Source organism: Lagopus muta, chromosome Z (genome assembly GCF_023343835.1).
Source record: "Lagopus muta isolate bLagMut1 chromosome Z, bLagMut1 primary, whole genome shotgun sequence".
NCBI classification, from domain to species: domain Eukaryota; kingdom Metazoa; phylum Chordata; class Aves; order Galliformes; family Phasianidae; genus Lagopus; species Lagopus muta.
Window position 1 is genome coordinate 49,956,497 of NC_064472.1, and position 12,615 is coordinate 49,969,111.

The window sequence follows — 12,615 nt, forward strand, 5'->3', positions numbered from 1 at the left end:
CCAGGTGGCTTAGGGGAGGAAGAGAGCAAAGATATTTGTGCTAGATCAGCGTTGCACCAATCCTCAATTCTGCTAGCTACTCCAGTGCTCTGTAGAAGAAAGTATGAAAGCTGAGAAACAGAACTCTTGAAAGGTGTGCACAGAAAGTGTCATGTTCCAGATTCTTCTTTAACCTAGCATACTGCATCCAGCTTCACTAGGGCAGATTTTGTTGAAGGAGATATTGAAGAAAATTGTAATAAACTTAACAGAAGAATATGAAGAAAGTCAAGTACACGTTTTACTGAGGAAGTAATGCACAAAAGTAGCTGTTTTTTGAAAATCTAATGTTACAGCAAAGTAGGTGTCACATAAACTAACCAGCTGGGAGAGTAGCGGGTTTCTTAACTCTTACTGAGAAGAGAGAAAATGGGCATCCACCATATTGGTATCTGTATGTTTGGTAGTCAAGTCTATTGATGCATTCTGGTGATTTTTTAGGTAAGGAAAGAATCTGTACCATGTATATGTACTGAAAGTATGAAATATAAGGCTGTCAACTTTTTGCTACCAGGAAAAATACTTGATCTGGAGAGGCTGTATACTCAAGTGCATATTAATTGGTAGTACACCTGTTTTTACCAGATGGTGCTGTCAAATGAATGCATGTTTATAAGGTTTTCCTCCTTTGTGTAAAGTAAATAAGACACACAGGCAACCATGGAATGCCCTAAAAATTCAAGTTTTACTTGACTTTTTTAAATAACCTGGACACAATTATCGACACAGCCATCTATCAAATTCAGTTTAAAATAAAGCACATTGTTGCTTCATGAATACTTAATGTACACAGAGCATATGAATCACATGACTGATATATTTTAGTATGTTGTTTTAAAACATCTTTCTAGAGAGCTTTGAATTAAACAGGCTTTCCCAAAAGAAAATTTGCTATATATTCAGTCCACTATTCACCTTCATAAAGATGACTGATTTGGCAACTTGTAATGATTTTTTTAACCAACATCTTCAATACAATAAGCTTTCTTAGAATATGAGTTGTAATCTGAGAGTCATTGATAAGAAGTGCAGTACAGAAAACCGCAGGTCAAGGCTAGCTCCCAACGAAATAAATCAGCCAGCAAGCAGGGGGACTAATCAAAGCTGTGCCAAAATTTTTGTAAGTTTTGTGGTACAGATAGTAAACCCTCTTTATCATATAAAATGTGTTTTACAAGGAAATATGTCTACAGTGTTGGTGTAGTTATGAAGTTCTGCAGATTGCTTATTTGCCTTTACAGAAGTCTCAGGCAAATACAGAGGCACAACATTAAAATTGTTCATCAGAGGTCACTTCAGCAGACTAGAAGCACAGTTAAGCTAAGAACTTTCCATATTTTTATCAGTTACTTGTCCATTTTATGACAAGTCTGTATGACATCCAGCCTCTGTGTAAACTTTGCTTGATTCTAGTCTTGTGCAAATACTTCCAAACTCCCGTTCTGAGAACACAACTGCCTCTAGGCAGTGCAGGCCCAGGAAGCTAGGAAAGGTAGTTAGCAACTGTGGACAGTATAGTGTAGCTCACAGCTGTAAGTGAGAGATGCATCCTTGTTTTAGGGCTAAAGAACCGCAGGGCTACTGTAACTGTGCTGAAAAAAGTGTTTTTCGTGACCGATTTCCTGTACGTTTCTCACACAGATCTTATAATCTCACAAGAAAATGTGCCTCTCCTAAAATGACTAAAGAAAAGAAACCAGGAGGGAAAGGAAGTGCATGTTTATGGAATATCTTTTTTTTTCTGTTTCATTAGCCGACAGTCACATCCATGTTTTGGTTTGTCTCACCACCAATACTATCATGTAACACATGTGCTTAATTTGGACTCCCTTGTGCTGAGAAAAAAACACAGTAGTTCTCCAGACTCATAGTCAGACATGCTAAAATCCTGCTTTCTAAATGATCTCATACGGAATACAGCTAACTCAAATCCAAGACGTTGCAAGTTTTTCATTTAAATGCAAACAATTTGGCTTGGCTAGAAAACAACTGTGAACTGAGAATTAAAATCTACCAACAGCAGACTAGGTACAAGCCTATTTTCTCATGTAGTGGGTAAATAATATGCCACAAATCTGGCTGATGGTATCAACCAACAATACACAAAAGCTCCCAGGCAGATGACAGCAAACAGAAAACATTAGGTAGGATGTAAACCTTAGAGCAGTTTTCTTCCTGATCCATAATATTTGAAGATTGGCAAGATACAGCCATTATGTACAGATAATGCACAATAATAACACAAATACTCCCAAAGAAGCAAATGTGTTCTACTTGCCTGTACCTGAGTAAGGAATCCAGAACAATAGCTGTGATTTAGAAAGCAACAAACTACAAAGTGTGCAGTCCTCCAGCTCGGAACATTTTCTTGAACACGTGAGTGGCTTTGATTACAAGAGACTGTAACTAGTTCTTGTGTGGTTTGTTGGATTTCAGTAGTCTCGCAGTCTTGCAAAAGATTGTGATGACCTCACCAGAATCTTTGCACAGTGCTAGGTTTTCCTTTTTTTATTTTTATTTTTTGTTTGTTTGTTTGTTTGGGGTGGTTTTTTTCTGTTTGTTTTTGTTGTTTGTTTTTTTTCTTCTGCTTTTTTAACAGCACTTGTAAGAATGCTTATCAAAGTCATTAAAGGGTCACTTTAAATTGGAACAGCGATTGATAAAAACCACTTGACAGTTCAGGGCATTTTTTAGCAGTCTTACCGTTAAAAGAAATTGCTTTAGCTAAAAGCTTTAAAGCAATTGCTTTAGCTAAAAGCTAAAGCAATCTGAGCAAGTACTTAAGCGAAGCTCAACAGTCTCCTAGAATGTCATCTCCATGAAATTCAGAAAAGCATCCATGAAAACAGCATTTGCACCACAGCTGGGTTCTAATTGTTTTCCTTCTCTTAAAACTGTTTACTGAACATGCAGCACTGTCCCAAGTACTTGTTGAGAGAAAAGATATTACCAGGTGAATCTGCCTTGCCTGCAACAATGTAGTATCTCTCAGCCTGCAGACAAATCTGTTGTAATGGGAGTTTACAACATATTATGTCTACCATCCCAGCTAGCAGCATCCATTTGACCACCTCAGTTCATAAAAGAATTTAGGAAAACTGTGAAAAATAAAATACATTATGCAAGATTTTACTTCTCACTTTTGTTAGGGAAAATGCTGTGCCTTTTGTAAAGCATAAATTTGGTGCCATATATATACTCCAGTTCACAAATAGTATTGCTTTTCTGAAAGGGCTGTAGTCCCCTGGTATGATGCTGCTGGGGGCAGAAGACAGGATCACTATGAATCACTAAAGTTAACACGCTGACCCTATGGAGGACAAATGTAAAAAAATGTTTTGCTAAGTTTCATAATTAGCAAATCCAGGCTGCCCCAACTGTGGACAAATGGGTGGCAGAAGAATGGCTTCTGCATTTTGTACAAAGTGACAGGACATGAGAAGACCCAGGCATCGATTCAGATCTGCAGTGTAAGATAACATGCTCAGTCTGCAGCATAATTAACAATTATTCTGCCTACCCTGAAAAGAGGAAAAAAGTTACAACAATCATACTTGAAATACTGCCTTTGTCATTTTATCATCATAGAAATGGCTCAGAGAGGAGTAACAGAAGGTATCAGCATTGATTATTTTATATTAAGAGAGATTAAGGCAGGCTTTGCTAGTCTAGTCATTTAAAAAAAAATAAAAATCAAAAGAGCTATTTCCTAGCTCTCTTAAATCCTACTCTACCAGTTTTGTTTAATCATTACTTAAGTGCATCGCTAAACAATACAATAGATAAGTACATATCCCCTATTTTTTCCAGTATGGTTTACCATAAAATGACAGACATATTTTTATGGTATGGAATGTTCAGTTAAATTAGCCCTCTACACAGAAGGACATAAGGACATTCATCATCCAGAACACTGAAAATTGCTGAGTGAGTGTTAAGTCTGTACAATTTGTGGAACTCTTTGCTACAAGGCTTTACTGCATCACTTATTTCTGAGCTAAAAAAATGGATTCTGTTGACAACAGTATTAAAAACACCAGCATCTCTTGTTGTGCTATAAACTGTGTAAGAGTTAGCAGTCCTTATGTATCAGGGCACAAGTTGATCACCAGATGGAACTGTGAAGATGATTCTTTTTCCAAATCATACTGTATTGCACAACTGGCCAAAAATATGACTTATTTTGCTTCTCTTGAAGCATCTGGTCCCGATCAAGTTAGTTAATAGTCATTTTTTGGAAAGAGGCTATTCAGTTACAGAGGAGACCATAAAGCATGTTTTTTCTGCAGCTATTTTTTTCTGTAAATGTAACTGCTGATCATTCTTTTTTGTGAGGATTTTCTGGTTGTCTCACTAGTCAGCTTCTCCTCAGTCGTGCCCCTACAATGGTCCAGGTGGTAAAGGCACTGCTTGGCCTTCCCAGCAAGCAGGCTGTGTTTCTGAATGTCCTGTAGAAACTGCCATCACTTCAACTTCAGTTCCTTCCCTTGCACGCACAAACACACACACACATATTTCCCAAAGAACATCCTCCAGTGAAGCAGTCAAGTCTCTGCCTTCAAGCGTGACACCTGTACAGTTTTTATCGTTTTAGTGGTGGTTTTAATATCGATGTTAGTAGATAGCTGAGACTTTTCTTCTAAAAGGCTGTCTTTAGATCCATTCCGTCTCTGAAGGGAACAAATAAAAATATCTTGTTGAAAGAGCACAGCAGAATTTAAATACCATATTTTGATAACTGAAGCTATGACTGCTGTAGGTGAAGGATATGGCAGTTTACAGATACATACGCTAGGGATATGAAAGTCTTTACGCTAGATCAAACAGAACCTTTTCCTCTCTCTTGCCTCCTCCTTCCCCTCCCAGCTGCTGCTCTTCTGTGCTATTTGAATTCATATTCCTTGCTCAGGAAATTCCACAACTAATTATTTGGTATTTAGCCAAATACAGCAAGCAGTATTCGGTGGGAATTAATGGCCACTGTTGTAAGGAGGTCTGGGGCAGAGTGAAATGAGAGGTGGTTATGGATGTTGAACACTGTAATATTAATTTCTTCCAGGGCCATTTAAGCCACACAGTACTGGATAATGGAAATAATCCGATTTTGATTTTGAACAGGAATCAACCACACAAATTACTTATTGAAATAAAGAACATAAATTTGCTTTGTCTTAAGTATGCCAGCTTCTCCCTTCCTCCTGAAGCAAATTCTTACAGAATTCTTCCATCATAAGCATGAATGCTACTATCCTTGAAGTTAGCTAGTCTTGAAGTGAAAAAAATCTGATTGCTGTTCTAAAGTTCTTTGAACTTAAAGTGATTCTAACTGTTTATACGACAAACTAGGGCAAGCATTGCCAATTAAATTCTGTGCAGTTTGCACACTATATGGAGTATGAGCACACACCTCTTGTATATCAGTATGCCAGATTAATAGACATGAGGACAGCTGTGGGAAGGAGATATTTTTTATGTTTCCTGTTATTTTTATTTCATATTTGAAATTATATTGCTTAGATTTCTAAATGACAATTTTGTGTTATTTTGCTGACAATCATGCAGAGCATTCAGAGTAGTTCTCCGTGCAGTGCAGCCTCACCTCAAGCACTGGGTGTTTTATTGTGGCACACAAAGCTGCAAGGACATACACCTATCAGAGAGCTAGGAAGGAGGCCTACAGGGGAGAGCTAGGAAGGAGGGCTACAAAGGCGGGGAAGGGCATAAGAGGCAAGATGTGTGAGGAGCAGCTGAGGTCCCTGGGTGTGTTCAGCCCGGAGCACAGGAGCTGAGGGGAGGCCTGACAGCGGCTGCAGCTCTGCACAGGGAGCGGAGGGGCAGCGCTGAGCTCTGCTCTGTAAAGGGTCTGCAGCACAGGACGGTGGGCATGGGCTGGGCTGCACAGGGAGGTGGGCACGGCCTCCGTGCCGGAGTTCTGCGGGTGCCTGGACAATGGTATGAGTGTCTCTCAAAAGGTATGAATTCTGGCTGGTCTGGCTGGAGCCAGGAGCTAGGCTTAATCTTTGTGGCTCCCTTCCCATTGAGAGTGTTCCATGATTCCATGAATTATGAATCACACTCATTTTTTTATAGAACATGCCATGTCATACATATAACATCTCATTTCCAGCAGTGATAGCAAAAAAATCAAACAAATACTAATAACAATAATAAACAGTCTAGGAGAAAGGAAGATTTCTGCAGCCTGCCAATACAACTTTACCCGGGTATATAAAACATAGTATTTAAGTAAAAAAGCTTCTTGTAACTACACAGCTTGGCTGGAAAAACTTCCTCCAGGTAGAACAGCAAGTAATTCTTAGAGAAATAGCAGATACCCTTCAAATACCAGGAAATTAGTTGGAAATATGTCTGGAATTTTTCCTTGTATGTTTCCTTTAGATTACTAGTATAACAGAACTGCAAGTGCTTTCTGAATATTAATTTCCTCCTCAATTTTTAACTTTTATATAGCTATCCAATCTAAGGAATGCTACCATAGCTTCTGATAAAAGCTAGTGATTACACTTATGGCAAGTTGTCTCCTTTTGAGATTTCACTCAGTTAAAAACTATTCAGCATTTGAAAAAAAAAAAAGAAAAAAAAATACTTCAGGCCCAAGCAGTAAGAGGAGGAGAAAAAAAATGACAGTGGACTTCACTTTCAACCAAAGCCTGAACAAACCTGTACATTTTAATGAATTTTGAGAGCTGATTATCTTCCTTTAGAGAACTTATGTTCTTACGAATGCATCAAACTTAAACTGAGAAAATATCTTTAACAGCAGACACACGTGTCCACTGCAGGCATGTGCTACAGAATTCCATGTATTTGGAAACAAACAAAACAGACTGCAAAATGTAAAATTTCCTGCTTTGGGGAAAAAAAAAGTGCCAGCTTTAACTATCATTGAATAACAAAGAACTTATTTAAATAAAGCACTAGATTCCCTTCTGTATCAAATAAATAAACAGATGAAAAATGGAAAATTTTAAAGGATGTATAATTACTAACCTGTTGAGTAAATTGGATGCTGGGACCTTTAACATCTGAGGATCGTGTAACAGGCAGCGGAGGCACCAGATCATTTTTCGCACTGGAATTAGGATATTACAAAGTAGATACTGCTGTAATGAAGTAAACTATAAAGTGTACACAAAAATAATACTGAAACTGACCCAGGAAGTTACCTAAGCAAAGTGTGGAAGACCCACACGTGAGTTTAGCCATCCAGAAGCTATCATGCTGACTATCAATAGTCAGTGGGTGGAGGAATCTCCACGGCACCTTTCATCCCATCTTCATTCCAGTGCCTCTTACCTCCTGGTCTAGAGGGACAGTTCATTTTCACATGAGATGAGCCCACCTGGAATCATGCGTATGCCACATGTCTCCCAGGATCCCACCTAACTGAACCTAGCCTCTCAAGCCTCTTGCTGCAGAGTACAAACATTTTCTCTACAAATCAGTCTTTTTGGAAAGACTGACCTACTCACTGTTGAGTACACTGTATTTCCTGTGAAGCATCTTAATATAAATGACATTTTGATTCTAATTACAGATGTATGTATTTGGAAAGCAGATCATGAATTCTCTCTTTAGAAATTTCAAGATTTACCTCCAAGGAACAACAAAGGTTTATTTTTCACATTTTCCCTTTTCTAAGTGGACCAAGAAAGCCTCTGTGGCCAAAAGAGACCAGAAATGCTTTTGTACTTCTTTGAGTCACATAGGTCTGAAGAGGTACTATTTACAGGTTAAACTGCATCCTACAGCAGCAAACAATCACATGTATGCCCTTTCTAATCTAACTGCAAGTGGGCTCTGAACAATTTCTGAGCTAGAATAAAACAGTACTTTGCTCATAATCCCAGTCACGTACTTCACTTCAGACAGAACAGATCTTTCACCATCAGAGCACTGGGAGCGCCGATACTGACGGTAACTTCGAGGTGAATGTGAATGCCTAATGCGTATTGGGTCGCCTTGAGTCCTAGGAGAGACACAAAATTCACAACAGCAGGTCAGTATATCAGACCTTCGGAATAGAAACAAAATGCAGCTGCCAGCTGAGAGACCCTCCCTTTTATTTATTATTTTTTATAGTATAAGAGGCAGCTTTTTACACTGGCTGAATTTAAATAGCTGATGCTGCCCTTTTGAGTCTGTACCTGGAATTCAATGCTTTACTAAGTGCCTTGGTCACAGACAAGCACATCAGTTTTTGGAAGTATTCAATACAGAATGACTTAATATATGCAGCTTTAATATCACCCTTTTCTGTTCAGTGGTTCTGAGGAAGCAGATTATAATGCAAAGTGTGATTCCATTTCTGTCACAGGCAGCTGCCTGCACTAAGACATGGCATCCCAAATGGGCAATTATCGCAGCAAAATAGATGCCTGTTCTTAAGGAAAAGGGCTATGCCACGGCAGCTGCCTGTGATAAGCAAGGGGGCTGAACAAGTCAAACAGTGCTTTAAATGGCCAGAATAAACATGTAAGAAGAAAGCTTAAGTTCAAGAAATTGGTTATTTGCATTCAATTCTCCCTGATTCTATAACGCACAGCACATAGAACAGACTTGTGTACACAGTGATGTACATACAGAACATACAGACATACAGCAGGTTCATAAGTGTGTGGCACACAGCAAGAGATTAAGATTTTTTTTCATATTTGGTAAAGAAAATACTAGGCTTTAAAAAGATGAAGTGTTCTCATCCAACCCATGCTAGCTATACATTTGGGGTAGATAAAATTTTAGGGATTAAGTATAAACCCAATCCTAGTTCAGTATAACAAAGTTCACATTAAAAAAAGAAAAGTAAGCTTTTATATTCACAATGAAAAATCCTGATAGAAACTCACTCTATTTTTGTGTACGGTATTTCTTTCAATTGCTCCTCAGACAGTCCAGATGGATCCACAAGTTCCTTCCTAGAATGCATTAGGCAAAGTAAAAAGTCTAACAGTAGCTCCCAACTTCAAACCCATTATTTTTGTTATTACTATTTATGTTAGACTGGAAAGATTTATTGAAACAAGCTGTTGTCAGCCCTGAGACTATCTCGACAACAAATAGAAACCTATTAAGAAATGTCTCTAATATCACCTTTGTTGCTCCATCTGCATGTCACATCCTGTTTCACTCTCAGCTTCTCACAGTCTGATCTTTCAGTTTCACAGTATCAAATGCTGTGTATACTGAAGATCAGATATGCTTTGGAATGGTTAATCTTTCCAAAGATTAATCTTTGGAAGGTTAATCTTTAGGCATAATATAATAGGTGGCCTCATCCCAAAAGTATCACCATTACAGATAGACAGACATTTTGCAAGCCCCTGCTCTAAAACCTGTATTTTTCTTTATAGTTCACCTACATACAATAGACATCTGTATTTACTGCATTCGGTATTCTACAGAATCTTCTACAAGTCATTTACACCTGCATAATTTATCATGGCACTTAACCAAATCCAGAAGTGGTGACCCACAGCCACAGAGAAAGGGATGTGATTAACCATTTGAGGGACAGTGCAGCAGTCATTCAGATGCTATACTTACTGAATATGTTTCCACAGTTCTTCTTTAGCTTGTACATCTGGGCTTCTCCTACAAACACCAACAAAGACAGTAAACTGTGAAAACCATCATCTGACACACTGTTGTTCAATAATCAATGTTAAGAACACAGCCTGAACGGAAATCATTGAAAGCATAGTCCACCTGTGACTTGTACATGTAACATTTGTTAACTCAGAAAATACATTAAATTTCATTGCTTTAATGTAATTGAAAAGTTATTTCCTCTAAACTACAAGTCCTGTTTCACTAGTGAAAAATATACTTAAAATATCGATGACGGAAGGCTCCTCTTTGCAAGCCAGCCACTGCTACCCAGTTACCCAGCTGATGACAACCTGTTTTGGAATAACTTTTGTAAAGGAGAAACCTTGTGGCCCAAGGAGCTCTCTGTGAACAGGGAGAGAGGACAGACTATGCCAGTCTGACACAGCAGTCATCCCAGTGCTCACTAGTACAGGATCCACTGCTCTGCTGAGGTATCATAGCACAGTTTTTGCTTTCTGGTCACTTCCAATTGAGGTTTCTCTCAGTTTACTTAGCACTTCATGTCTGGGACAAACCAAAAAAAACCCACCGCCACCCCCTAAAAGCCAGTAACTTTCCCTCACACAACCACACATCCCACACCAGCTCTGTATGTTAGCATGTATTTAATTCAGAGCAATTACTTAGCTAAAATCGTAATTTCTGCAACACGCATACAGAAATACAGTAAGGCAAGACTGAGTAGCAAGCCTTATATTTTCCAGTGAAATACAGAAAATACTGCATCCACACTGGGTCTCCTTTCTTTTCTTTTGCTTATTCTACATCACTGCGGGGGTAATGTGAAATCCTCACTGCTGCTGAATCTCAAATTGTATAATAGATTAAATAAGCACTCTACACATTGGCAGGGATGGCATTTGCATCAGATAACCCTTTCATTGGGACTATACTAACTCTGTGTAGTTAGAACAGCTAGACTGTTCTACATCATCTTATGTGAGATGTAAGGGATGCCACTTCTAGAGGGATTCTGTATGCATAAATGCTCCTACAGTTTCTCACTGATTCTTACATCATCTCATGATAAAGCTTTTTTCTTTTTTTTTTCTTCAAACAAAAGAGGCTGTCATAGTCCAAGATGCTTTTGGAGTGAAATAATCCAGATACTAATGAAGATATCTGAGAGCAGGACGGACATGAGCCTTTTAGCATCTGCTAGACTGGCTTTCCACTGCCCCATGACAGAGCTATGTTGGCATCACTTCCAAAACCGTTTTCAGTCCCTGTTCCACTACTTCTTCCTTTGATGTGCTCAGATCAACCCCAGACTTCAGTCTGGGAATAATCTCATTTCAGAAACATGTGTATTTTAGTTCATGTTATACAGCTGGTATGAAAGCAGATTGTGTAGGGATGTTAATTTTACTTTTTAGATTTTACAGGTGTAGAGGTGCTGGAAAATACCAGTTTAATGCTTTGCAAAACCAGAGGGAGACAGAAGAGAATCCTGTTAGTCCCTCACAGGATAACATGAACTGATCCATAATGTTCTTGCGCTGCAAGGGGCAGCTGTTCCCAGGCAGCCTCCCTGTCTGCCCTTACTTCTCAGCTTCTCCTGATGGTAATTAACAGCCACAGCCACAGGTAAAGCCACTACAAGTAGCTTGCAGTATGATTTTTATTAGTGTTCAGAGGTTTTTGTTTCTCTGTGTACTTGTGTTTATTGTAATGTATTTCATTTTCTTATGTTTTCATTTCTCCCATCTCACCTCACTTCTTGCATTTACTTTGACTTTTCTCTTTAGACCAGTCCATGTTTTTTTTTAACTGTCTGATGTAGAAGCTTGTTACTGGCTTTTAACCTTTCATAGCCTTTTCCACCCCTCAATTCTGAATTGGTTTCTCCTTCTCTGCAATCCCTTGCTCACAGAGCAGCAGCTGCTGTATTCACCCGGGGGCTAGCAAGACAGGCATCCTCCTCATACTGAATAATCTGGCAGTGGGGAATGCAAAGGCTCCGTGAAAAATGCCAGCTTCTCCAGGGAGGCTTTGTAATGCTTACAAGCCCTAGTTTGCCTGAGGAAGCACAGCCTCAGGGTCACCCCCACAGTCCAGACTCCCACAAAGCAGTGCACTGTGCATACCACTAACCCATCAGATCAGCTCATTGCTCTTAGGCAGTTATGTAAATACAGTTGTTCAAGATGTGGCTGTAAGTCTCACAGTCTCACCAATCACCAGGAGGCCTCAGCTGCAGTAAGAAAGGCTAAATTCTGAGGCAGTATGGGAAGAGAACTTAAAAGTACGTTAAATAAGAAGTCATCTGCACTTCCCCATCTTTTAGGAATTTTGTCTTCTGCCTCCCTGCTAGCTCTGGCTGACCTCCACCATCTCTCACTCCTCCTCTTCCTTCCACCCCATACCTCCACTAATAAGGAAGCCACTGTTGCAAAATTCCTGTACAGTCAAACATGGTATGCCATGAGGGAAAAGAATATCACAAAGGGAAGTGGCTGAAAACAATAATTCCTCAAGGAAATATTTTCAGGAATTCTCATCTTAACATTATTTATTTTCCACCTGCTTAAGAAGTGTTACATTACTGGAATTACCTTGCAGCATTTGTTCAGCTTAGCTCCCAACAAAAGAATATTCAGAAATATGATACACATGGAGTACCTGAATAAAAGCATTTTTCTATGAAAGCTCTGTTCCTGTCTCCTTGTAAGGCAGTAGGAACACTATCACTCTGAAATGAAGAAAAGTCTGAAGAAGGAAATGTCCTGTTAGAGTATAATGCAGGTATTGTAAGTCCTGCATTAAAAAGTTGTGTTTGTACAGCTCTGAACAGCCTATGACATTATATTTTCAAAGTCAAACCACAGTACCTCTCTTTCACTTTGTTTACAACTTTTTATTGTGAATTGTTATACAAATCATTGTTTGGACGTATGCTCAGATTGTCTTACTGCAATATGTGAATTGAGTTTTGAATGGACAACA

The 12,615-nt window shown here is 39.0% G+C and overlaps 1 protein-coding gene across 3 annotated transcripts in view; it reads right to left on the bottom strand.

Annotated features, from left to right (window-relative positions):
- Positions 1-693: 693 nt before the first annotated feature.
- The window catches only part of EPB41L4A (erythrocyte membrane protein band 4.1 like 4A), a 134,967-nt gene continuing 123,045 nt past the window's right edge, over positions 694-12,615 (bottom strand). For all 3 annotated transcript variants that reach the window (XM_048931382.1, XM_048931383.1, XM_048931381.1), the window contains 5 exons: positions 9,604-9,651; positions 8,907-8,975; positions 7,919-8,029; positions 7,051-7,132; positions 694-4,709 (listed from right to left, as the gene is read on the bottom strand). In XM_048931382.1, the coding sequence (XP_048787339.1) occupies positions 4,584-4,709; positions 7,051-7,132; positions 7,919-8,029; positions 8,907-8,975; positions 9,604-9,651 (436 nt within the window). In that variant the 3' untranslated portion in view covers positions 694-4,583. The remainder of the gene's footprint in view (positions 4,710-7,050; positions 7,133-7,918; positions 8,030-8,906; positions 8,976-9,603; positions 9,652-12,615) is intronic.